The 27,437-nt window shown below is 39.1% G+C and overlaps 2 protein-coding genes across 5 annotated transcripts in view; one reads left to right on the top strand and one right to left on the bottom strand.

Moving 5' to 3' along the window:
• Positions 1 to 12,707, bottom strand: part of atp6v1h (ATPase H+ transporting V1 subunit H) — a 21,711-nt gene extending 9,004 nt beyond the window's left edge. Inside the window, exons 1-9 of one of the 2 annotated variants that reach the window (XM_010791424.1) lie at positions 12,617 to 12,707; positions 11,750 to 11,901; positions 10,746 to 10,845; positions 9,963 to 10,052; positions 9,049 to 9,162; positions 7,649 to 7,753; positions 6,432 to 6,491; positions 5,416 to 5,513; positions 3,385 to 3,577 (exon numbers count right to left, since the gene is read on the bottom strand). In XM_010791424.1, coding sequence (XP_010789726.1) covers positions 3,385 to 3,577; positions 5,416 to 5,513; positions 6,432 to 6,491; positions 7,649 to 7,753; positions 9,049 to 9,162; positions 9,963 to 10,052; positions 10,746 to 10,845; positions 11,750 to 11,853 — 864 coding nt within the window. In that variant the 5' untranslated portion in view covers positions 11,854 to 11,901; positions 12,617 to 12,707. The remainder of the gene's footprint in view (positions 1 to 3,384; positions 3,578 to 5,415; positions 5,514 to 6,431; positions 6,492 to 7,648; positions 7,754 to 9,048; positions 9,163 to 9,962; positions 10,053 to 10,745; positions 10,846 to 11,749; positions 11,902 to 12,616) is intronic. The other variant, XM_010791425.1, reaches the window with a different exon arrangement.
• rgs20 (regulator of G protein signaling 20) lies at positions 12,696 to 24,861 on the top strand. Of its 3 annotated transcripts, XM_010791427.1 has the most exons (6): positions 12,696 to 12,775; positions 14,037 to 14,326; positions 19,919 to 20,130; positions 20,745 to 20,819; positions 20,908 to 21,142; positions 22,291 to 24,861. In XM_010791427.1, exons 2-6 carry the CDS (start codon positions 14,138 to 14,140, stop codon positions 22,477 to 22,479), a joined length of 900 nt encoding a protein of 299 aa, XP_010789729.1. In that variant the 5' UTR covers positions 12,696 to 12,775; positions 14,037 to 14,137; the 3' UTR covers positions 22,480 to 24,861. The 3 variants fall into 3 exon arrangements, with proteins under 3 accessions (XP_010789729.1, XP_010789731.1, XP_010789730.1); XM_010791429.1 differs by lacking the exons at positions 12,696 to 12,775; positions 14,037 to 14,326 and adding an exon at positions 18,252 to 18,330; XM_010791428.1 differs by lacking the exons at positions 12,696 to 12,775; positions 14,037 to 14,326 and adding an exon at positions 18,346 to 18,620.
• Positions 24,862 to 27,437: the final 2,576 nt, after the last annotated feature.

Below are 27,437 nucleotides of genomic sequence, written 5' to 3'. Positions count from 1 at the left end.
ATAGAAATAGAAGCCCGGGGAGCAATGGGAGTGGGGGGGGGGTGTCCGGTGCCTTGCTCAAGGGCACCACGGCAGGGCACAAGGTGAACTGGGACCTCTCCAAGTAGCAGTCCACACTCCATATTTTAGGTCTGGTCGGGGACTTGAACCGGCGNTCCAAGCCCCTACTGACTGAGCCACTGCTGGAGTGATGTGTGGAAAGGTTGATTGCAGAGCTGCACTGCAACAAGCACACATTGTTAGGTATTGTAAAAGCTATTTCTAAAGCAAAATATCTGGTCAAAGAAACTCCAGGTACCTTGAGAGAATAATAGTGGCTTCAGCTGTGGGACTCGTTGAGGACAAATCTACAACTGGCCATTTCCATCACAACATCCCTCTCTAGGAAGTCAACAAGTCACAGCAAATGTATAACGCATGCTTGCCTATGAAGGAATGTGGCTAAAAGAAAGTTTTCTGGGACACTTATATCAAAGATAGAGAACATCTTTATGTTAAGTTAGGGGGAACACATCACAAGCACAGCAGTGATGCCTCTAAGGGTTGTGTTCAAGGACTCCCAGATGGTTCGGATAATTCAAGTCACAATGATAGTCCCATGCGGTGAGAAGAATTTGCATAATGAGTACATTAGGGAAAACAAATAAATGTGGAAGATTTTTCTAAAAGGATATGGTAAAAAGACAATTCCCAGTGCATGTGATAATCTTAATTTTACAAAAAACCTGCAAGATGCACTGTGTGGTTCTTCAACTAAATGTGTTGGTGAGGAATAAAGTTTTAATCTCACTTTAATTCTCACACACTCACTGCAAGGTACGTTTCAATGACTCTCGGGAAAACCCGCTCAACTCCACGACGTTCCAGGGTTTCCCTTCGATGCACACAATTGATTTTAATTAGCTGTAATATATAACAGTCGAATTGAACTTCAAACTTCTTCCACCAATTAAGAAACCAAGCCCCTTTCTTTTTAATGGGTGCATTCACAGACGATTGATGCGACAGCTCTGCAGCAGGAGGGGTGATGAATGAGCTTTGGGGAAGAATCTAAGAATGAACATATGCGGCGCATTGAGGCGAACATAATACAACACAACATATTCCCTCTGAAATCTGGTCTCAGAGCAATTTCTTAGAGTAAACAAAAGACACAAGATAGATATTCCATCAGGAGCACAGATGCCCATTCACTGAGGTGACAATGAGAGTGAAATACTGATTGGATCTGGCTTTAGAAATACAAGCAACCTTAAATACCTTCCTGGAAGTTGGGTTTTAAAATGAGCTCTAACTTTCCTCCACTAGTGTTTCGAGCTCATGATTCAATCATGTAATCATCATTTGCCTCCCCATTGTGCTGTGAGCGAGGCCGCTGAGGCTGCCTGGCGTAGCACACAGCTGGGATATCGTTAAAGCCCTTCATTTAAATCCGCATTCCTTCAATGCTGTAATTCGTTGACTTGGTGTACTATATGATACATGTTAAAGGTGGCCAGGTATAGCAGGCTGTACAATGTATAAGTACACTGTAAGAGAGGTTATCTGTAACATTTGATATAAACATTGATATACTCTTCCAAATACCGAACCCTCTGAACATCTGGAAGCTATCACCAGTGTTGTAAGAAGTACTCCGATACTTTACTTTAGTGAAAGCTCAAATACTATAGTGTTAAAAGACTCCACCACTAGTTAAAGTCCTGATTTAGAAGTGTCCTTAAAAACAAAAAGGACACAAGTATTAGCATCAGAATGTACTTAAAGCACAACAAGTGCTCATTCTGCACAAAGGCCCATTTCAGAAAAATATATAAAGTATTATCAGCTAAATGTACCTCAAGTATTAAAAGTACTGGTTACGCAGAATGGATATTTTCTTAGCAATTTATTATTATGGTTTAATATTATCCCTTAAGAGCATTTCAGTTTTGTAGTTTGTCAATGTGGACCAAACGAAGATAAATACTGTAGATGAGTAGCACTTCATTATAACATATATAGCATATCATGTGCTTTTATATGTATTAACTAACTCGAAATACTCAAGTAAAGTACAAATATGTCAAAAAAGTACTTGAGTAAATATACTTTCCACCATTGGTTATCACAGATTTGAAATGTGTTTTCCCCAGAGGTCCAGACCCATGCTGGTGCCGTGTCAGACTCACTGAGTTCCTTCATATAAAAGCCCCACAGCATATGAAGATAAATGTGGCGTCTTCTGTTTAATTTGATTCAGTCGGAGTGAGTATGGGGAGTTCATTACCAAACGAGAAACAACCGAGCAAGTCCAGACCGAAGCTTTTACTTAGGACCGCATTATATATTCAGTTTGGAGCAATCGCAGCAGGAAGGTGAAAAGGCAAAACAATCATAAATCGTTTTTATGTATTTTGATGGGCTTTGTAGTTTTATTGGCTGCCTCATCTGTTGCGTAGGAGGTGTGTTTCACTTTGCTCATGTTGTCATCAAAAGGTGCTGTGCTGAAAACTGCAAACAGGCTGTTTTATATCAAAACTAAAAGGCTGGCACTGAACTATGATCTGAAAACTTTTGCAAGCAATTTGAGTAAAAAAAAAATGTTGAAAGCTCCAACATTAGCTGAAAACAAAAAGTACCTTGAGATCTGTGATTTTCAAACTTGATCAAAAGTGCCCCCCTTTCATGTGCCCTTTTTAAACAGTGACAGATATTTCCACCAGGTGCTCCGATAGGCTCGTTCTCTGACACATCTGTACCTGGAAAACTCATCATGTTTTACATTGGATCCTGACTTATATGGTGAGAACAATAGTGATTATTGGGTATGTGTTCAGTTTGATACCAGATACATTAAATATCAAATGAAGCTATTGTTACCTTTTTTGTTAAATAAAACATGTTGTACTTTGAGATTCAAAAGACATTGGCCTCTTCTTTTCAAATCGAGTTGAATTGACTCCCCTATTTTCAAAGGCAAGGCAAGTTTATTTATATAGAAAAGCTAATAAAATTAAAATAAAATAAAAGTTACAGTGCAGTGTGAGATATGAATATACCAATTAAAAGCAGCGGCAAAAAGAAAAGTCTTTAGTCTGGATTTCAAAGTAGTAAGAGTTGCAGCGGACCTGCAGGTTTCTGGGAGTTTGTTCCAGATATTTGGAGCATAATAACTGAACGCTGCTTCTCCATGTTTAGTTCTGACTCTGGGGACAGAAAGCTGATCTGAACATTATTACCTACTAAAGAACTTTCTATCTCCATTAAAACACTTTATAATAGTTTGGGCTCATGGTAAAAATGTGGGAAAGAAAATACATTTTGCAGGCATGGGAAATAAATCCAACTAGTGTCCTCAAAACTTTTTCAGTGAATAGTGGCATTTGAGATTCCTCCACTTACCCTGAGAGCAGCCAGAATGATCCGGGTGACCTTCTCCTTGACGGACTCCTGCAGGATGTCGGACATCGCCGGCACCACGTTGTAGCGCCTCAGCTGCTCACAGAGCTGAGGGCTGAAGGCCAGCAGCCACACGCAGAAGATCATCTGGTACTGGAGCTGGAAGCCACACTTGTTGCTCAGCACCGCTGTGATGCTTTAAAGTAAAAACATTATATTGATGATTAAAAAACAACATGAATAACAAAAAACCACTGAGTGCTGGGGAAAAGACCCCCATGTATATCTGCCATCTGTTAACAGCTGTGCGCCTGAATGCGGCTCATCCATTATCTCTTTTAATAACGCAAAGTGAAGGGAAAGGTTCTGACAGTCTTTAGATAGAGAAGAATTGCTTGAAATAGAGAGTACTTATGACTACAGCGAGGGAGCGAGTCGCACATCTGACAAAATAGCATAATTATCAAATACATATCAAGCAGCTGGGCTGGTTTCACAATGCAGTATTAAGGAAAGAGATGGAGTGACCAAGTGAGACGGGATTCAGCTCTACTTTGTACGAGAGACAATATTGATTATTCACTCACTATAACATCCTCCCCTCAGAAATGTGCCGTCACAATATAATGCATCAATCACTCAAACACGTATATTGTGTGAACATGTTTATTAAAACCACAGGGCTTTTTCTCCAAACACAGGAATGATAAACATTTCCTAGCTGTCTAGCACTATCGTGTTTTGGTGTGGTGGAAGTCTTCTTTATGGAAGGTTTATTTTTCTATCAACAATGTGACGCAAAGTCAAAAACATGAAAAGGTTTTCTGAAAGGGTGGCCTTTGAAAATGTAATAAAGATTGATTCCTGTAGGAAGCTTAAGAGCGTCACACAAAGGTCGAGCTCCACTCATCCTGCTGGACTCCCTTTACAAGGAGAGGCTTGATTTGCTTCCACCTCAGCTGACATTCACCTCTGGAGATGGCACTAACAGGTACATGAGGTCTTTTCTTTCATCAGTAATTGGCTCTTTAAAGATAATGTAATCCAGCCTGTTACGAGCTATGGATCTGACAGGATGGTCCTCTTATTCTTGCCGCTTTCTAAAGATCAGTTTGAGGAGTAATGATCATCACAATAGTGGCGTTGGTTTTTGACTGTCTACTTTTTTGGCAGAAATTATAGTTTTTACTTATTTCTGTGCTTTTTGTGAAATTCATTCTAAAGTGACGGCTACCTTTAAACCAAGATGTCCTCTCTGTCATCTCTCTACAGTTTCAAAAGAAAACTTTTCTAGAGCGTGAAAAACTGAAGAAACCCGGTTTAAGAGGAGTTATCACCCGGTTGACTCCATCCAGGCCGACCTTGCACATTTTCTTTCCTTTTGTATACATTAAAAATTATACAACCATATATTACATCCACTACAAACTGCATACTCTAACCCGGGCATATATACTGTACCCTCATCTGCACCTTTTCTACTCTTTGCTCTTTCTGGTTGGATGCAAACTGCATGTTGAGGTACTTGTACTGTACTATGTGCAATGATTATAAAGTTGAATGACATTGTACGTGATAGTCTAAGGGGCGGGACAAGTAGATGACCAATTACATCAAAGCAGACTTTGCTCTGGTTTAAGACAGAGGCCGTTTCTCAATGTCGAGTAAACCTGCTGCAGAGCCACTATTTCAAGTGTACTACGTAATTGAGTGGCGCCGAAAGACTTTTTAAATGCATGTTAAATGCCCAGCAATCGGCGCCACTCGATGACAAAGTATTCTTGAAATAGTGGCTCTGCAGCAGGTTTACTCGACATTGAGAAACGGCCAGAGGGTGAAAAGAGGTGCTGCAGCAAAAGCAGTATGAGAAAAAATACCTATATGAACTTTAAAGCACGTCAACATGTCACAGTAGAGACTCAGAAAACAAATATGAAACTCAAAAGGTGCAAAGAAGGGCCCCTTTAAAATTAAAAAAAATGTGTAGACTGTGAAATACTGGATGACCCCAGTTTAAGAGGAGTTATCACTCACCAGTTGACTCCATCAGCTTCCACCCATGCAAACCTATACTCATTCACCCTCAGCATCAGCTGAAGGCAGCCAGCCACACACTGGACGTACTGAGAGCTCTGCAATAGACAGAAACCAACATTTACTCAAACAGAAGCGTGTGCCTTAGCTGTGTCGTTAGGAAAACCAACACAATGTTAGAAGTTCAATTAGTGCAGTTCTGACACATGGGAGTAGTTGACAAGCAGATACAACACATAGAAGAAGGCCAGTCCAAAACTTGCATCACCACCACCACCAGTCAATCCTGAGGCATTGCACATGCAGTCTATAGTGTTATACTACATGCTAGATCACACACCCAATAGTACAGAACAAAGCAAGAGCAGGGAAAGGTGTCCCATCACACCTGAGCAGAATAATGTAAATTGAGATTAGAGAGGAGAAAATACATCATATTAATCTGTTAATTGACAAAGATTGAAGAAAAAGCGAATGTCCAGCAAGAGGAACAGGCAGCAGTGAGGACAGAAGAGTGGAGGTTACCTGGTTGGAAATGCAGAGGAAAATATGAGGTTCGATTATTAAATAGCACTCCTGTCAAGCGATTACTGAGCACACTTCTCTCTATGCTCGCACCGCTGAATGGGATATTAAATGGCAGGATGCTGCTGCTGTGCAAATGTCATTCCAATTTTCTTTTGTATCTCGATGAGAAGTAAAAGCTGTTTGTCATGCGCTTCAGCATTAAAGAGAAGTGGCGTAATGCATGCAATGTCTAAAGTTAGAACCAATCAGTGGCAGCAAACATCATGCTGTCTGAATGAAGAGTTCCTCTACTACACTAACAGTCAGGACTCCAGCCATCTGCAATTACTCATGAAAGAGTTGAATGCAATAGGAGGATGGGAGGGATAAAGAGGGAAGAAGAAAGTATGTGAGAGTCCGGTGACACCCGACAGATGCCAGCTTGCAAAAGCCCTGCCATTGTTTCTTTCGGAAGCGCCCCATTGAAGATGCACTTCACTCATACTCACTTCACTGGGGGAAATAGTTCCTGCTCCTGAGCCTGACTCTGGACCTGTACCATGTAGGTTCTAATGAGAGAAACAAAACAGGTGCACAGTTGTTCAGAATCCATCGCTGTGAGCCTAGTGACAGTGACACTGGACTACGCAGCATATGATGAACTCTTGACCATAATGCATTTCAGTGACAGTGGATGCTCACTCATTGTGTTGATTTGCTGCTGAGGAGAGAAGTGAATTATTAAATGCAGTTTCAAGAAGGAGGTATACTTAGAGAACATATTTTGCGATGACACAGAATGTTTAAAACAAAGAGAGACTGAAAGGCTTTTCAAAGATCTGACTATTTCTGAATTTAACAACACCTCCGGATATTTTAGAAGTACCGGTGTTCAATTCAGGATCACAAAAGAAGCTGGGAATCAATATGGAGGTATGTATCAGCCCACTCTTTAGTGCATACATCTGCCAAGGCAAAGCCGAGCCCAACGGCGCAGCTTTCATCAAACTGTCTCAAGGTCTAAGAGGCCTGCTCAAACTCACAACAAATAAAGGCATTACAATCTGTCAGATTACGTTTTCACTGTGAGGACGAACACAAATAATCAAACCTATTTATTAGACAATTCTACTCTATGAAAAAATGTGAACTCTACATAAGAATTATATTCTATTTTATTGACTTGTGCTATTTTACCTGTTTATTGTGTTGCACTGTTTGAGGAGCCTGTGACCTTCATTGTCATATCTACACCGTAGGTATGCACACATGACAATAAAAGCCTTGAACTTGAAGAAAGCCTTTCTCAGGAAGCTTAATGTCACAATAGCTAAGTTGTTAAAACACGCAATTATACATTTAATTAAAAGGCATTTCAAAACTCAAGTATACAGAACACAATGTCAACACAACATCTGATTTGCACATTCATGCTGCAAAGAGGATGAATCCCAGTGAATTGGACCTTTCTAATGTCACAATAGTGATAAAGTTGACACTATAAACTCATTTTGGTAACCCTTAATCACGTTTCTTAATTATCACCAATTACACTGTACTGTTCTGTCAGGTAAGAAAAGGTTATATGGCAACATCTCTGTAACGGATGCAGTTAATGACTATTTAGTCCATGATGAAAAGCATTGAATCCACCTCAGTAGTCCAGATATTTAGATAGAGAGACTTTTATACATCACAAGGTATTTGAGTATTCTGATGTGCATACCTGTGAACTGAGTTGGCTTTTGATCCAGTTGAAGTAGTAGTTCAGGTCACTTCCCTCCATCAGGTCACGCCCCCAGGCAGCCAGCTTAGCAATGATCCTCGCCGCCTGAAAGACAAAGACATTTAGGCTCATTCAACTTTAGAAAAGCCAATATCAAACTGCACAAGATCTCTGCACAGCATGTGTTACTCATTACTGAAAAGGCAGAAGTGGCAGTCATTTAGACTTGTAAAGGATTTATTTGACAAATACTTCCTATTAGATGTCAAATGTAAAAAGTATACGTACAGTTAATACATATATTCAGCAAAAAATAATGAAACAGATTTATGTTGCGGCTTTGATTTAGCCCTAAGGTTAAGAAATGCCTCAACTTTTTATTAAGTGAAGCAGCTGCTATACGATCAAGTCTTCTATGATGCATTAGGGACTTTTAATTTAAATTCCAGGAAGAGCGATACATAAAGAAAAGTGATTGGACGAAAGTACTTTGATTTGAAATCCCTGGTGCCCAGACCAAAATACTGACTGAACACAAAACATGATGCACTAAATGAAAAATATGACTGAGGAAAACGACCTAATAATAAACAATGTCAGGTTGTAAAGTGCTTCCTGAGCCCTGCGATGACACCGTAACAAACTCTGTTCTCCAATTTCCCTCTTGGCAGGAGAGAATTTGTAGAAATATTGTCGCTCTAATTTAAAAAGCATGAGTCGGCATGAGAGTGGGATTGAGTTTAAGTGCTGTGCTGCAGACTCGGGGTCACATTGTGCCCACCTGCTTTATAATTCATATATGGGAGCCCTGTCATAGTAATCAGTTAGTCGTTGGGTGGTCATCTTTTATGTGAAAAGGTTGGAAGATAGAAATGATTACATGAATTGCTTGTTTTTGTGGAAAAGCGGAATGTTGCTCTGTCAGGAATTATTGATGCCTTGCTAAGATGACATGAAAAATGTATGTCTGTTAAAAATGAACTATAATCATTTTATCTGAGTAATCTCTGATATTCTACTCAGCAAAATATCATTTGTTCGGAGGAGGCTGTGGCTCAGTGGGTAGTGTGCTGGACTTCGAATCAGGGGATAGCAAGTTCGAGTCCCACTGCAGTCAGCATGTCGTTGTGTCCCTGAGACACTTCACCCCAAATTGCTCCTGATTGTCCAAAGTACTGAATGTATGTAAATCGCTTTGAATAAAATGACATGTAATGTAATGTTGTAATAGATGCTTAATTAGTTCATGTCAGCAACCAAACATACCACAGTGGTTAAGCATGGTAAAAGGGTTATAGGATAGCACTGGGTTAAACATATGCAATAACTTGTCTTATTTCGCAGGGAAAACCGGAAATTGTGATGTGAAAAACACTCTGTATCAACCACACACCCCTCACCATGTGGACAGTGAAAAGGTCCTGACGATTCAGCATTGGAAGAAAGTAGGACCAGGCGGTGTTCTTCGTCTTTTTGGCGTAGTCAAAGAAGATGCTGACCCGCTGATGGTTCTCCTGAATCACAAATCAATTAAGATCAGCTCTTGGATTGTTAATACTGACTGTATTTTCTGCACAGCTGAAGTAACCAACTAATTATCTTTTTGATCTCAAAGAGAATAAGAAGGTTTTGTGGAAGTGATTCCAAAATAAACCAGGATGTTAAAACAGGGATGACTGAGTCTGATTTCTTCATCCGTAAACAATTATAAATAAATCATCCTTTGGCTTCTGACAGTAACTAGTCATCTGTACTCAAGTCCATTAGTGCCAGTTTTTAATCTGTTACCGCAATAGCTGCTGGGAAAATGCTGTATTAGAGATTACCAATATATTCAAAATGACTGTATATGGTTTATTTATGATAGGGTTTAAGGTACAAAAATGTTTTTATTTTATATATTCAATTTATGGGAGGATAAAATATCAAAAAAGGGCAAATGAGGTGAAAATTCTAAGTTTTCTCCAAATCTTGCAAGTCTGCCAATCCACCACATTATAATTAATATGTTTAAAATGAAATGCTGTGATTTATATTTGCAATCATTATCAAACCCTCCTCCAGTTGGGCCTACAATTCTAACAGAAGAGAGAACTTCAATGTTTAAATGACAATGATGTCCATTTAACTTATATCAATTCATGACATGGCCCAAGACTTTCAATGAAACAACCTAAAGCAAACTTCTTGCTTAGTCAAGGTCAAATATTTGGGCCAAAGATACATCGTTTTCTGACCACTGTCTTCTTAAAATATATATATATATGTGCAAGCATGTCCTATTTGTCCACAGTCAGTGGGTCTGTCTGTGTACCTGCAGAGTGTCATCAATCAGAGTCAGGATGTACTGGACCGTCTGCTCCTTGGAGATGTGTGCCATCAGGTTCAGAAAGGTCTTAGCACACTGAGCAAGAAAAACAAAATAGAAACATACAAAAGTCAGAAATACACACCACCCATCAATCAATACAAATTGAAAAGCCTTTGCTTTTTTGTTCTGCCTCTTAAAACAGTCCAGAGACTAACTGAGCTCAACAAAACATTCTTATGATACAGCATAGGACTTCTTTCAGATTGACAGTACGTCAGTAAAACCATTCATAAGGCTGCAATAGTGTGAGCATGTGAGTACTGGGTACTGAAAACAGAATATGAACCAGGAAGTCCGGTTCAAACGTGTTTGAAAAGCTAAAACAGGTAGTGCAGAGCATTTGAAAGTAGAATTGTACAACACTAAAACATTGAAAGGAGAGCAACATGTTTCCTCTTGACTGAGTGCTTGTATGGTAATGCACAATGTACCATATAAGCACTCAGTCAATAGATAATATGTTGCTCTCCTGTACCCAATACCCAAAAGGACCACTTCTTCCTTAGTGTGAGTAATTGTACGCATAGGCACCAGCTCTGTGAGTCTAATAGAGATAATGAAGGAAGATTTGCTGCAAAACCATTATTTATGTTCATCCTGCAACTGTCTGTTTGCTTAGTTTAAAAGGTTGTACACTAAAGGTAAGAACAGAAAGAAATCTAAACCAAACTGCTGTATAGATGAGAATGTTAACCAAGAACACAGATAATGTAAAGTTCTCAATACCTGATGTCCTTCATTGGTCAGAATGACCTGTTTCTCCTCAGAGTTGGCCACCTCAAATTTCTTGATGAATTCACAGTCCTCCGCTGAGATCATCTGACTCCTAGGAGAGAATTCATCAGGATTCTGCCATTTTAGCACTTTATGCAATTCATAATGTACATTTCTGATTTGAAAAAGAAGCCAGGCTCACAGTGGATTGGCTAATTGAGTGTGCTCCTAATGATTATTCATGAGACATTTAAAACAGTTCCTCTAACACCTAAGTAAGACATACAACATACATGTATGCTGATCCTCTCACTGAAGGATTGGGCTTTGTTTTGTCCCTAGCATGCAGCTTCTAATTGCTAGAGCAGCTAGCACAATAATGGCAATAACAACAAATACCACATGTTCTAGCAAAGGCTAAACCCACAACATGGATTGTACATGGAGGTAGCTAGTTATAGTTATAGTGAAAAGATAATTATATTAGATCCAGACTAAATCAAAGAAGGAATCAAGTCATCATATGATTTTTTAAGAAGTTATAATGTGAGTCACAAGTTGGAACTGCCTTATTAAAATGCACCGTCTCAAAGAGGAAGTTTCATTCAAGACAGTGAATCACAATACAGGAACTATAGCTGAATTTAGATTGACAAATACACTTGATCTACAATATTTAGTGTTCATAAAGATTGATGTAGGGAGAGCTTAATTTGTCTAAGAATGGTTTGACATAAAGAGACTTAAAGAAATAACTAAATAAGCTAAATATGCACGTTATTCAGAAAACATATGTATCTGATGTCCTAACTAGTGACAAGTAAAGCACTGAAACCCTCTGAAGCATTAGTTTAATGTATGTATACATAAAACTAAACTACATTTGTAAGCTCGGTTCAAGTAGAATTAATGGCAGAGCTGTTTCGGTTGAACAGCATTAGTAGCTAGTCAAATATATAAGATGTACTGTGTGTAATGTGTGTATTGTGTGTAATGTGTGTACTGTGTGTACTTACTGCAGGTAGGACTGCCAGTTGACCTGATTGGCCCGCACCTCTGCCGCCTTCGCAGCAATGATGTTGGTGGGCACTGCAGCATCCACTGCCCCGCGGATATCCATCCTGTTAGTTATCTACTACACTAGATAGAGAAATAAATCCAGCTCCACCTGGATGGAAACACAATAATTAACATTTGAATTAGCAGTGACTCGAAATCAGAGTCGATGTGTTGGCCTGGTTGTGTTTACAACTTGCACACTGCAGATCACACTTATAGCCGGATTTACACCACCTGATGATGATGGTGACTTAAAGATGGTTCATCAGTTAGCTAGTTTGGTAAGGTGTTACAGAGCTTTACCAGGGGAAATGCTATTACGCAGTTGTCTTAGAGCTATACATAATTTGCCAAAAAATGCCATGAATTTTTCGACGTGTGTCACAGACATTAACCCAACATATTTCATCTTCATAGTTTGACTAAGCTAACCATCAGCTGAAGCTAAACAGCTGGCAGGTTATCCGACACAATTAGCTTAACCCAATGTCACGACATGTCATGGTGTGTGTTTCCAAAATAAACTACGCAGTACATATTCTGTATCATTAAAATATGTCACGGTTGTATAACAAATATCACGCATATATATAAAATAGTGTAATTATTCCGTTAACGGCGACACGGGTGACAGCGTTAGCTAGCTAAATAAGCTGAGGATGCTAACCAAAGCTAGCTTAGCTAACGTAGCTTCGCATCCCTTCTGTCACTATATGACACAGACACCAGCGCACAGGTTAAACATGTATAAACACAAAATCCGACAAATCACAATACGAATAGTCTTACATATTTCTGGTATTGAATAAGTGTTTTTTACCCACCTAGTTGCTGTCCTGTGCGAACAGCTGACTGACTACAACACCGCGTCACTTCTATCATGTGACAGTCACATGCACCGCAGAGCACGTGACCCAGCAGCATGAGAGAAGAAGGAGAAGTTTTCTACTTTAACATCAGAAATAACATCAAACTGAATGCAGGTGGTAACCTTAATATTAACTATCATCTCTATAATTGTTAGTATAAACATTTAGACGGTAGAACTGTTTGACAAACACTGGGGAAAATAACTAAGTAGGCCTACGTGCTCAAGCACTGTATATATGTTGCAGTATCCTATGTAGTTTACTTGGGTATTTACATTAAATTCTACTTTATACCTCTATTTTAGTAGGCTACATATCATTGGTAAAACAAGTTTTTTTAATTCTCAACATTTATGACACTTTCAGTAAGCTACTATGCATATTTAGTTTATTACATTTTAAATCAACTAATTAATGATGATGAACTCATAGGACTCCAGTAGACATATATATGTATATATTTGCTTTGTTTTGTTATATGTTATGTAGACATCATTGTAATGCTACAGCTGGTAAAGGTGGGTCCATTTTGTATTAATGTATATGCTGCTGGTTAGCTTGTAATTCATAAACTCTACACCACGATTGTCTTTTTGAATTATTCACTAGCTTTTCCCAAAAACAGAAATAGAAAAACAAGTGAAGGCTGCTGCTGTGATATATGAAATCGATACAACCAGAGGGACTTTCGTCCCCCTGCTGCCAAATCCCTGACAGGGCTGCAAACAGCCCCTGAAATAAAAAATAATCTTGGAAAGAGAAGAAGGAGACACATCCAACATCCTGATGGGTCTGGAAAATAAGTTATTGAACACCACATGTCAATCTAGCTGCTAGATTGACATGTGGTGGTCAATAACTTATTTTCCAATTGAACTGAATTTTGTATTTGATTAGCTAGATTCTAGCTAATCAAATACGTGTGAGTCTTTAATGAGCGACAAGACCAAATTCAACACGCCATAAGCTCCTCAGTAAAACACACGTGCACCACAGAGTGTATATCTTTAATAATATATCAACTGTGCCGCATGTACACTAAGGTCATATGTTTAATCTACAATGTGTTGTACTCCATTCTCTTACATGGGAATTCATTAAGGAACATGTAGAATCACAAATGAATCCACGTCTGTCACTTTTCTTCCTCTACGTCCCTCTCACTCAGACACTAAGGCCTCCTGTCTTAATCTGACCTAAGCTTGTGAGACGCAGCAAAGCACAGAGGAATCAGGATCCTGTGAGGACATTCTCCTAATCCCCTTCTGCCCCTCCTTTGTAAACACTCTTCACTTTGTCCGGGTCGCTCATGCTCATGCTTTTTCCTGCATCTTTCTCTCTCTCTTTCTCTCTGTCACAATGTGCTTCAGAACAGACGGGAGGGAAACATAGAGAACAAGAGTTAGGAGTGTGGATTTCTTATGATCTCGAAGAGACTTGTGCCTCACAAGGCGAGTGAGGCCTCATGGTCGGAGCATGCAATGCGCTAGAGCGCTGAGGCAGTGGGAGATCAGACCCACGTCTGCTCTGCGGGGGATCAGGCGCTCCAGGGCCCTCATGTGGCTCCGGATACAGGGACTGGTCCGGGCCCTCCGGCAGGGTGGGAGATACCCAGTGAACTACAATGACCCGGCAGCAGAGGAACAGGAGATGGTTTGCCTTGAGGTATGGCCCTTACCCCGATGAGTATTTCCATTTTTGATGAAAGCCTCATTATCATATACGCACCACTGATTGCTCATTTGGAGCTAATTTTCATGGAGCAAATGTATGCAGCTATCCAATCAAATGGAGCTTTTCTCCGCTCCTTTAGAACATATTATAGAAACAATTTGAATAAGGGATGTTGAGTTGCTTATCAGTTCTTGTACTCATAAGAAGCCACAAGTAACAAAATAAGTCTTCCACATCTTTCCTACTGTACTTGTTTGTTGTTGTTGTTGTTGTTGTTGTAACGATTAGTCAAAGCATCAAGAGCCCAAACTTCTATTTAGAGAAGCACTTCCTGTCTGAAAGAGGCTAAGAAGATTATAGGAAGATGGTGTTTCCTTAAATAGTATGTTACTAGTCATTGGAAATCTAAATAAAGTTGCAAAGTCTCACACACACACACACACACACACACACACACACACACACACACACACACACACACACACACACACACACACACAGAGACAGACGGAGAGGTAGACCGATGTACGGACAAACAGTATAAACATCACAATGCTTTAGTAAGGGAGTTGTGAATAGATTAAGTTGTTTTTAGCAAACGTGTTAAAAACGTGATATTGCTTGGCAACCAAATCATGGTTTGTAAATGGATAAATTAAGATTTCTAAATGCTCTCTGTACTAAGTAACTAAAGGTTATTTATACACATTTTGAATCGACAAATACCACAGAGGAGAAGGGAGTGCAAGAGAGTGCTCACATATTTTATTGATAGCCAGTAGAGAATATATTGTAGCAAAAGAGATCCAATTGTAATTTCATGAACTTTTTAATGTGATCCATTTCTTATTATACTTTACAAAGAACATAAATGATAACTGACATGTCCCGATGAAGACCATTTCTCTTAATTTGAGAGTTTTTGTCAGAAGAGCAAACTGAGGTTTCCCTCCGCTTTGTGACTATTGATGGTCTCATAAACTGATGCGCTTTTGAAGCAGAGAGCTGTATTGCCTGTGTGTCGAGGTCATTTTTTTGTATGAACGAGTTATGATATAAGTATTATTATTTTTGGCACAGCATCAATCCAGCCTGATAGCAATACTTTTGAAACGGAAATCAGAGATCAGAGATGGCATTTTGGACATTACCTTTGCCACCATTATAAATCATTTAGGTTAATTATTTGATTTATATAAATGTTCCTGCAAACTGAATTTCCCTTTGTGGGACCAGAAATAAGTACATTTAGTATGAAATAGCATTACACCAAAAAAAAGACTTCCTGCAACATTTGTGATGATGACTTTAAAGAAAAAGGTCAGGCTGAATCACAACAACATAATGGGTGTGTAAAGCTACAATCATGTTTTTTCCCCTGTAAGGCTAACACATGTCTTTAAATAAGCCCAACAGAATTGTGTTTACCTGGACCTGAGGGTGGTAATTTGGACAATCAGCTAGCAGGGAGACATATCGCTTAGAGTGAGGTTGATTATTTAATGTTAAAGTGAAAAACAAAAGAACAGATGACAGCGTAACTTGGTTACAAGGAAAAACACACTGATTGCATTTCATTAAATTGATCCTGAAATGTAATGTACCAAAGCAACTTGATGAAAGACATGGGGGAAATACCTTATAAGAAGAATAATGTTAGCAGGGAATACAAATTAAATGGAGACAAATGAAGTTTCCTATGCTCAGTAGCCAGCTTGTGATTGAAGGACTCATCTTCACATGCAATATGCTCGCAGCTGCCATGCATGATCGCTTGAAGTGTCAAGTTGATAACCACACCTCCTCTCTAGTGCCTATCTGCATGTGTAGCTCCAGTTATTGAATCTACAGTTACATCGTTTTTCCTATAGGCTTTACAATTGTTTAAATCCCCTTTAAACACACCCTGAAAAGACTTCATTCATCCTGTCCCCCTCCAGCTTCCTATGTACAGTATGACCTTGTGTGTTCAGATTTTGTCGTTGGGCCTTCAGAGGGAAAAGTCTGTGCGTTGTGCAGAATCTCACCCGCGTGTAGTGTTATTCGTTGCTTGCGTGTGTATGTATCAATCTATCATGGCTATTTGTGGGTCTGCGTTGCATAACATGAACGCAGAGGAAGGTGTTAAATGAAGTGTTGTGGAGAAAGTCACATGATCGTTTCTCTAGAGGGGAATAAAGATGTGTGGATGCTCAGGGCATGCCCCAGTTCAGCACAGTAATGACTCTGGATAGGAAGGAAATCTCTTCCATTTTATTTTTTTTGGACACGATAACCGAGCAGATGAATCCCTAATCGGCAATTAGTTCAATTGGCAGTATCATAGAGCTGTACCAGGTCTGTATGGATGCTGTGAGTTCTCCACCCAGTTTTGTATTACAGGGGGCTCACATTTTTGCAGCACTTATTATTACAATTTGGGAGGGATGACATTAATTGTCATGCAATCAAAGAGCATCTTAACTAACAATGTGGCCCAGCCATCACAAAGGTGTTGGTGTAAATTAAGAAGATAATTAGATCAAATACAATATGATATGCTTCACATTTGCAGAATAGGCAGAGTGCCATCTGGTGTTTGTACAAAGCAAATCCGGATGTGCACCAACATACAAAGCATAGAATAGATTGTATGTGAAAAATTGTACATCCATTAGCTTGGTTTGGCATCAAATATATAATAAAATGTAAAAGCATGTCAAATGTTAGGGAACATATGAAAGAGAACAAATGTTGCAAACGTCTCCGTGCCTTTCATTTTTTTTCACATGACCATCAAGGCTGTATGAGTCAGCCTTTGCTTTACTATGATGTGCAGAGAGAATATTGTGTGTGTGCTGCAGCTTCAGCCGCCTACAGATGGCAGTGTTGTCTTCTACATCATTACTGGTTGTAGGCCTGCACTGTATTAAACAAGGCACAGAGCAGCCAGGCAATCATCTGTAAAAGAGTTAATTACAGAATGATCCAATGCGACATACTGTGTATAACCTGCATGGAAATGGGAATGTATGCTTTATTTTATACAGATAGACATAGTTGCAGCAATGCAACCAATGTCATGTGTACTAACTTTGAGCTAAATTGCAACTGCCATTCCTGACGTTAGAACAATAGATGTTGCAGATTTAGGATAAAACCATATGTGTATGAAAAGACAGTGTGAATGTGTAAATGCATGTGTCTATGTGTGTGTATGTTGCATGACTGTGCATGCATTAACAGAAGGTTGTCTGTGAGCGTGTATGGTTGTGACAAGATAAGGAAACAGCATTGCATTTGCTTGATTTCATTTCTAACTCATGTGCAATGCAAAAACCTTTTCCCCCTATCAGATCCATAAAGTACATTTTAACTAAACCAAATGTAATCTAAAAGATTAAAAGCCATTGTTCAAAATAAATAAATAAATATATTTGATACGCTTGGATGGATCAGTCAATAATGTGAAAGCACTTAACTGACAGTACAAATGTAAGACTAAACTTCACAAATGATGTAACATTTGCTGCCAAAGTCATGCTATCCTTCAGAGAGGTTCAGTTAAAAAGAAGCTGCTGGCTGTTCAGCACCATAGACAGCGACTTCATGCATGGGCTCACTGGTGCATGTATTTCTGTTTGGTTTTGTTAATATCTTTAATGCAATATGGCCTCCAATCAAGTTAAGTGGTCCTTTTCTACCTAGTGCGTCAGTTTCTAAGATTTGTTTTACCGCCTTTTTTTTTTTACTACAAACTGACATAATGCAGGCTATGTTGCTTGAATAGTCTGGTTTGAGATCCTTTCGCATGCAAGGCAGGTTAAAAGATATGCACTGTAAAACCCTATGCCATACTGTCGGGGTTTACGCTCTTCACTGGGCTACTACGAGCTGGAGAGAAGACGCATGCGTACTGACTTGAAGCAGCCGGTTGGGAAAAAAAGCCTTATGTGCCATCGGATGTAATCAAGGCAAAGAATTACCTCTTCTCGCTGTGCATACATGGTGAAAGTGTAAGTACTGGTAGCAAACTGGTTTATCATTGCACGGACATTTCGTAAGCGGAGCATTTGAGTCCGTTTCCCGGTAATTTTAAATGGCATGTCACAATCTTGCTGTACAGTGGGCTTTTAACAGATCTAGGCAGTGTCTTTTCGGTGGTTGTCCAGGGCGAAGAAGCTCTACGGTTCTTCATGGTGGCACTTTCCATTGATGTGTTGTGCAAGCGGCTAAAGCAATGGTTTCTGCAGATAAAATCGTTCAGGAGCCATTACGTCCCAGTGTCGTTCAAATGTCTGCTACGGTAAGATTGAAGAGGAATAGCGCTGTATTTGCTGTTATCATGATTTATTATTTTTGAATGGATACGAGCACCCCCACCCCCCATTTCATCGTCTATAGTCAAGCCATAGCGTACTGCAATTGTGTCAGCTTTGAAGTACCCAACGCGTAAAATATGCCATTTGGCAGGACGCACGGAATCTGCAGCTGAAGCCTGCTCTGAATCTGAGTGAAACGGCGCGGATCCATTTTAGAAATGACCAAATGGTATTGTATTCACCGAAAGGCTGTGATAGAGCGATGCTGCGGTTATAGATTTGCAAGCTGCGCCTTCGGGCCCCCCTCCCATGTACAAAATCTCCTGACATTTTTTTTTTTTAAAGCATCGTTTCTTGAGTCAGGTAGTATTCGGATGATGCCGTGTGTTGGGAGCGACAGCATTGTTACATAAATGATCTGACAGGATTTGGCAGCGTGTGACCTGGTGATGACACATTTGTTAAAATCAGACAAGAAGTCATTCTGTGAGCCAGTCTGTATATCTATAGGCCTACAACCCTTAATGGGGTTTCTGTTGATATAGAGTCACAATTATAACACAGTGGTTTCCCAAGGACATGATAGCCTAAATGTGCATGACAAATTGACACTTGACAAGTAAGAAATCCTGAGAAAATTGACAGATATTTACATTATTTTTGTGTGTATTTAATTTGTTTCTCCACTTGGGGCCCAGTGAGCTTTGGAAATCCTTTAATGCAATGCTGCAAAGCTTATACAAATGGGATGATTCAAATGTTGGATTATGATCATTGAGCCAATGGTCAACAAGCTTTCCATTTTACACATGCATTTGGAGTGTTTTGGGTAACATACAGCCAGTTTGAGATTAGTGGGACTAAAATGTGCTTGGCCAGTGCACATTTGGTAGCACAAAATCAAAATCGGCAAATTATTCTTCCATACTTCCCCCCTGATTCGAGCATTCCTTAACAGTGTGGCCTGCGGGCATGTCAGCACAAGCTCCTGCTAGAGCATCAGCAGCACTTCACTTCCTGCACGCATAACAAATACATAGGTGTCAACTGCTGGGTGGTACATTAAATACATCTAATTAACCTGCTGAAAGTGATCAAAATGCTGATAAAATGGATGTCACAGTGTCCCACTCTACACTGTGCTGTCCTTGCATATTGCACTGGCACTAATTTGTATCATAGAACTCCATTGTGGGTCAAATTTCTTAGAACAAAATTCTAGTTTTATGCTATTCCTGACATGTTTAACACTAAACACAGCGCCTCTCCCCTCTGTCTGTAGCCCATGGGATCAGAGCGGATGGAGATGCGAAAGAGGCAGATGTCGGTGCAGCAGGAGTCGGCAGCGGGAGAAACTGCACCATCCCAGCAGGACCAGCAGGACCAGCAGGACCAGCCGGGCCAGCCGGGCCAGCCGGGCCAGCCGGGCCAGGCTAACCCACGGGGATCAAATGCATGTTGCTTCTGTTGGTGCTGCTGCTGTAGCTGCTCCTGGTAGGTCTTCCAGGAGAACTCGCTGGTTGTGGCGCAGCATGGCCGACATTACTGCACACAGGAAATCACAGCCTGAGAAACTGTGTCTCAGCAGCAGGCTCCGGCTTGTGTCTATATGTTCTCGATATGTTTGCATGTCATCTGTGGACTCCTGTCCTGCAGCAACCTTTTTGCACGGCATTCAGTTAGTTATCTGCAGAAAATGTGAGAAATGTGAGCCCTTGAAATATCTATGTATTCATAATCTAGTATAGTAAGTATATAAGTATATAATACAAATATTCTTTATCATATCTGACCAACAATGTAAAATCAAGAGATTTACTTATGTAATCCAGCAAAAAAAAGATATTTCAAAAAATTAAAAACAGCAAAATGTTTCACATATTTTTCTTGAAAAATAACTGCATTAATAAAACAAAAGAATATTTTCAAAGAAAGACTGCTGGGATAAATATAAATTACTCTATTTACAGGGGTAGTTTTATTTGCATGTATATAATGTTTATATTACACATACAGTAAGATCATTCGTTGGTAAGTAACACGATAAATGAATATGAAATGAAGGATGAACAATTATTTCATTATTCATTTTTCCTTGTCCCTTTTAGGAATGAAGACCGGGATGAAAGGAACCGAAAGGCTTCTTATGACGTCAAGGAGGGGACCTCAGACTGTGAAGACTGGTCCGTTGATTTCACTGCACCAAAAATGCCAAAGTTAGTAAATGTTGAAACCACTCACTCATTCACACGTTGTCCATGCTCCCTGCAGCCCGATGCCCACCCTGGAGGAGGTGCACTCGTGGGGGCAGTCCTTCGATAAGCTCATGTGTTGCCCAGCGGGGAGGAACTCCTTCCGACAGTTTCTTCGCACCGAGTTCAGCGAGGAGAACATGCTCTTCTGGTTAGCCTGCGAGGAGTTCAGCAAAGATGCCAATAAGACCCCAGTAGAGGAGAGAGCTCGGGTCATCTATGAGGACTACATCTCCATCCTATCGCCTAAAGAGGTATGACAGCTCTTAATATCACTGTTAGGATAACATGTGTTGAATTCAAACAAGAATCTTTATAATCAATAGAAAGAATATACTCCATTCTCTGGGGGAAATTCAGGTGTCCACCAACTCACAGCAAATACATTTAGATTAGTGACAACACACAATATACAAAGGTAGGCCTGATGATAATAATTATAATAAAAACATGTACAGATAACATTTAAAAAAAAACTTTAAAGCAAACACAATCATAAAAATAGATAAAAGGTAATTTAACCGTTTTTGAATATGTTGAAGGTTGATACCACTATGTTGTCTTTATGGTTAAAGGTGGGGTATGTCATTTATTTCAGAAACACTTTTTGTTATATTCCATCGAATGCTCTTAACATCCCGATAGCAATGAATATATTAAATGCTTTGACAATAAATACATAAAGATGTAATCTGTGGAAGCCGTAGCGCTGTAAAAAGCACGAAGCATGTGTGTTGGAGGAGGGGCTCTGTAAGGAAGTGCCAGATGTTTTCCAGTTGTGTACTGTATATTCAAATTCTATCGCACTCGAGCTGGTTTCTCCAAAATGACTTACCCCACCTTTAATATGAAGCTACAGCTGGTTATCTTAGCTCAGCATAACACATAGGGAAACAGCTAGCCTGGCTCTCTCCAATGCTAACAAAATCCAGCAACCCGCACTTCTTAAACTGTACAAAAACCTATGCTATGCTATGCTATGCTATGCTGCTATGCTATGCTGCTAAGTAAACCTTGGATTATTTCTGGGCTCTAATCAGTTTCCAGGTAACCAGTTTAGACAACTGGGAGTAACATTTTCCAGCTTAGAAATAATTGATGCACATAAAGCAGCACATTGTCATTTTTACACTTTGTTGAAATGGAATAAAAACCGATGAGATATAACATGCTAAGGTTCAGAAGGGCTGGTAGGTGGATTTTGTTATCTGTAGACGGAGTCAGGCTAGATGTTTACTCCATGTTCCATCTTTTGTGTTATCTAAGCTGGAAGACAGAATGATATCAATATACTTAAAGTCTCAGTAAGAGAACAAATAAGATATATATTAGAATGCCATCTTTCACTGAGAATGTGCACATGCAGTTCTCTCTAATTGAAACCTCTGTTCTTGACTCCCAGGTGAGCCTTGACTCCCGTGTGCGTGAAACGATCAACAGGAACATACAGGAACCCAACTTGCAAACCTTTGAAGACGCCCAGGTGCAGATCTACACACTAATGCAAAGAGACTCGTATCCTCGCTACATGAACTCCTCAGCCTACAAAAACCTGCTCAACACTCTGTCAGAGCAGTCCCCCGAACCTTAGGGTGGTGATGACCTGTGATATTTTAACTCTCTTTACCCCCCTCCCCCCCATTCCCCCTTATCCCCATTTTTTTCAAATGTTTCTCTGTATGTTCAGTGTAGGATTACATGAACCGGGCCTCGGGCCTGGCCCCTCCCAGGGAACTCAGCGCTATTGTGATCTGCACCTGACCGACGACACTCAGGTCTCAAAATCTCCCGAGGGCTCGACATCACAAGTACTGCTACAGATCAACATAGCAAAACACTCCAAAGGAATATGAATACATTTTGTTTCCGTTTTATTTTTCTTTCTTTTGATAGAAATAATCTATTTTATTTGTGTTCAGAGTTTTTTATGGTCTGTTGTTTTTTTGTATGATTGTTTTGGGGGGAAATGATTCCTACTGTAGACTATATATTTATGAGTTTGTAAATAGTAAAAATTGAATTGTGGGTACTTTATGTAGAGACGCCTGGTTCTATTTACTGCGTATGAAAATCAAAGCTCAAGTCAAAGGCTAGGTGTTAGCTCTACTTGCAGGCAGCTTTGTGGGGTATTAATGATTTTACCTTGGTTTTACCCTGTTTTGTTACCTAACCTCACACTTTGGTACCTGTGACAGCGACTTGGCAACTCCAGTTAGTGTAGAAAGTGTGTGTGGTTGAAACTGCCGTAACAGAAAGGGACGATAGCTCTTGTCACGTGTGCAACTTATATTCTCAAGAAACTCAAATCAATGATAGAAGAGTATTTATAAAGTATTATCTCAGTGCACCTCATATATTTAATTTAGTTTTACCAGTGTGAACCTAAGCAATTCTATTTACCAGATAAAGTATTTTTTATTTATTGATATTTATTGCCAGTACAGAAAAAAGTACAGATTATATTGAAGCTCTCTGGTGAAGTCAACGATAGTGTTGAGCCATTATTTTATCGGTCTGTAATTGCCTGATGATTTCTAGCACGTTTCAGTCATTTTCTTGAAAGAATTGCCCCAATTTGTACCAAATTGATTATTAATTTATGAGATGGTTGGAAACTTTGAATTTGCTTGATACAGTTGGATTGAAGGATCGGTTCACTAAATGTAAAGCTACAATAAGAATAAAGACTCAATACAGGGGGAACAGCTAGCATTGCTCTGTCTAAAGGTAACACAATCTGCCTATCTTTATAACATATCTTTTTGTTCTCTATATGTTTCCCCTTTCCAGTCTTATTTATTGCACAGACATCAGAGTGGTATTTACTTCTCTAAAAAAGCAAATAAGCACATTTCTTACAAATAACAGCTTCAATTCTACATATCTGTACATTTGTATGTTTGTTCTGGACAATTGATTGACATATTTAGCTGACAATTGTCTGAAGTCATCCATTGGAAGTCTAACACCTACTCTATGTTACCTATAAGAGTATACATAGTTCATTATAGGAATTAAAAAAAGAAAAGAAAGAGATTTCTCTATAAATTTCAGACCGGTAAAATAATACGTAATGTGTGAGGCTGATCTTTTCTGACAGCAGGAAAAGATGTCTGCGTATCATCCTTCAACATATTTACTTAAAAAAGCTCACATGCAATATGAAAACGACTTCAGATTGAAATAGGCGCTGGGGTCAACACCAAAGCTACCACATAAACTGTGTTTTACCGAAGCGTTTCCATTGGCAACAATTGGAGTTGCCAAGTATTAAATACTTTTATGTATTCTCTTTTTAGTTGGATTACTTTGTTGCCTCACAAACATGTCACTCAAAGACAAGATCCTCACATGGGGAAGTGCCTTGACATTCAATTTTATGACATCTTTCTCATGGGCAACAGATGTTTTCAGACTCTTGCCAGAAGGGGGGTTACTGGAGCAGGAGGCCAGTTTACTGGATCGACCCTCTCTTTGGCTAAATGATTGCATGTGTTTTGTCTTGATTTCTTAGTCGTGACAACATCGGTCCGTTTTAGTAACACTACCCAACACTTTGGTGGATGGTGATGATAACACATGTCTTTATTTGCTAAAGAGGTCAATGGATAGGGCTGTTTGAGGGGAACTTCTTGCCAACCTGTGTGCTTTGAGGTGGCACTTCTACTTAGAGTCTTAGAGTTAATTACACTTACTACGTGCAATTTGAGCTGATGGATACACCGTGCAGATCAACCTCAAAACACAATCTAAGCCAATGGTTTGGAGTGATGCCTATAAATGTTGTTTTTTTCTTTTGTTTACTATATGAAATGTGTTATTTTGCGCTGAGTTTACTGAAGAATACATTTCTAAAAAAACTAATAATGTGAATGTTTACAGTATATGGTTTAGTTTTTTTTTCTGCTACTCTCCAAGAAAATAAAGACTTGTGGGCATTTTGATTAAGATAAAATAAAGCACAATAATTTTACTGACTCTCGTATGATTTGATCGTAAAGCTACACTACACAACCATAAAGTACTCATACATTCCTACAAAACAAGAAATCTAAACACTATTCAGAATCTCACTTGCCATTCATGATAAACATTAAAGGAATTTAATGTGACAGCTTATTAATTAAGATATTAGTCTGAAGGTAAACATGAGCAAAATACTTCGATAGGAACGTGTAAGTTGAAATGTTTTCAGTACCGATGTACTCTTCAAACAAATGGATCAGGTGAATCTGAATAAAGAAAATCCCACATTTGATTCATGTTCATGAGCTGAGTTGGTTAACTCGATTAAAATAATATACTACACAAGGATAACAGTAAACACATAGCTTGTTCCACACTTGAGCTTCATATTGAAACAGTAGCTTTTAAAATTACATTGTTGAGGCCCTACTTAAGATTAGACTTTAAGCTATTAAGTCAGTTTGTACAATTCTAATAATATGTAGCAGTAAAGGATCTTTCAATTAATTTGCAATCAAGCTAAATGCAAGTAAAACTTGAAAGAAATATTTTCACTAAGCTTGTGAGTTACATTACATGACAAATGTTAGATGCTTTTACCCAAAGCGACTTCGGACACTCAATACTGTGGGCAATCCCCTCAGGAGCCATTTGTGGTGAAGTGCCTTTCCCAGGGACACAGTGGGGATTGATCCAGCGCCCACCCCCCCCCATCCGAAAATACTGAGCCACACCCTCATCATAGTGTGTGAACCTTAAGCATGGTTCAGTTTCATACAAAATACTTAGTTGTGCTCCTTGTAGTGGGAAACGGCCATTTTCATATCCCACTATTTGTAGTCTTTGTGAACATGCACTGCTGTTTTTTTTCTATGATTATAATAGAAAAGACCAACAAAAACCTAAATATAATGGGGTGAGAAACATTTTGGAAAGGGTTTGACAGATTCGGAACAACAACAGAATTAGGGGACAAACAGGTTGCTTTTTAAATTAGTAGCTATTCCAATACTTTATTATTATATCCATGAAGACTCACTCAAAGATTAAACACACTTACTGGTGTGTGTTCAGGTTGTGTGAAGACTTCACAACGGCTGGTCACCATAGAGTTTTTGCACCTGGCAGTTAAAAACCAAAAACCAAGAGGAAGGGGAAACAATTGTGTGTCTCCTGGTTCTGCCAATGACATTACCCGGTCCCTCAGCAGATTAATATTCATCACATCCACTTTGATGTGATGAATAATGTGCGCGCACACACACACACACACACACACACACACACACACACACACACACACACACACCATAACCAGAGGACACCAAAGTCTAATGAAAAGCACTTATTTTTTAATCAAATGGATACACTTTTATTGGGAAATTAAATAAAAACAATTCCATGTCGTGAGGGAAAAGCAAAAAACAACATTTCTCAAAGTGTTAAAACTACATATAAAAAATGCAGATAAATGAAATTGAGACAAGATCGATCGCATATATCTGACAGTGACAAAACAACTAATGACAATAGTAAAAGATTTGGGGGGAGGGCTTTCGGGTGACTGAAAGTGAGCTCAACCTATGAACCGGATATTTATATTAAACGGTAACCTGTGGCATCTCTGTATGGCATGATGTGTACCACAAAATACAAAGCTCCGATGTGTTGCAGAGACACAATCTGGTCCGGGAATTTGCTACTTGTCGGGAGTGTCGCGCAGATTCAGCAGAACTGTAAAAAAACAAAGACACTATTAATACCAAGACAGTGCAATATTTACATTTAAACACTGATTATAATAAGCCATGAAGGGGCTGGTAGGGGGGAATATAACTCAACAAAGACCATCATTTGTTTTTATTTTAAAAACTATACCTAGTACTTTATTTGATTAATTTTTTCGACTCAATCATCAAACTTATGAAATTGCAGTGATTAAATAAATGTTGATTTAATTTACAAATATTGGTTTTTACCATGGATAAACCTCTATGAATATTAATAAATCCAGTACCACTTTACAATAAAACTACCCTTATAAAAGATTCATAAAGGGGTTATAATTAGGTTATAAACACTTTATTAATCATTAAGAACCATTTATAAACCAGTTCAACACAGGCTCACTATTTGGCAAGATGACTAAGAAATTTCTTAAAGACTGACTTAAAATCATTTTATTGGTTAACTATCTAACATTACTATAATTCTGTTAAACATCGCACGGCTGTTGCAGATGGGTATATAGAGTCACAACATAAAACTTAATTGGAGTAACACTGTAAAACTCAATTTAAATACTCGTGAAATGCTTATTCTGATGGCACTATTTCCCAAATGGTTATCAACATTAGTAAATAATAATCAACATTAGTCGAATATTTAGTAATTATTCGAAAATATTCCCCTGTATTCTCATTTGTCCCGCTGACACTGGGCACAACGAACGGGTTTACTCTCGGGTGTAAATAGAACATGACGATATGGAATATAGCCGATGTGATGAATGAAGCAGAAGAAGTACGGTAGAAAAGACAACCAATAGACACAGAAGTGACCAACTAAGAGTGACATCAGAGA

This window comes from Notothenia coriiceps, unplaced genomic scaffold (genome assembly GCF_000735185.1).
Source record: "Notothenia coriiceps isolate Sejong01 unplaced genomic scaffold, NC01 NC01_scaffold00035455, whole genome shotgun sequence".
Lineage (NCBI taxonomy): Eukaryota > Metazoa > Chordata > Actinopteri > Perciformes > Nototheniidae > Notothenia > Notothenia coriiceps.
The sequence above is the reverse complement of the archived record's forward strand: the minus strand, read 5'-3'. Positions and strand labels throughout refer to the sequence as shown.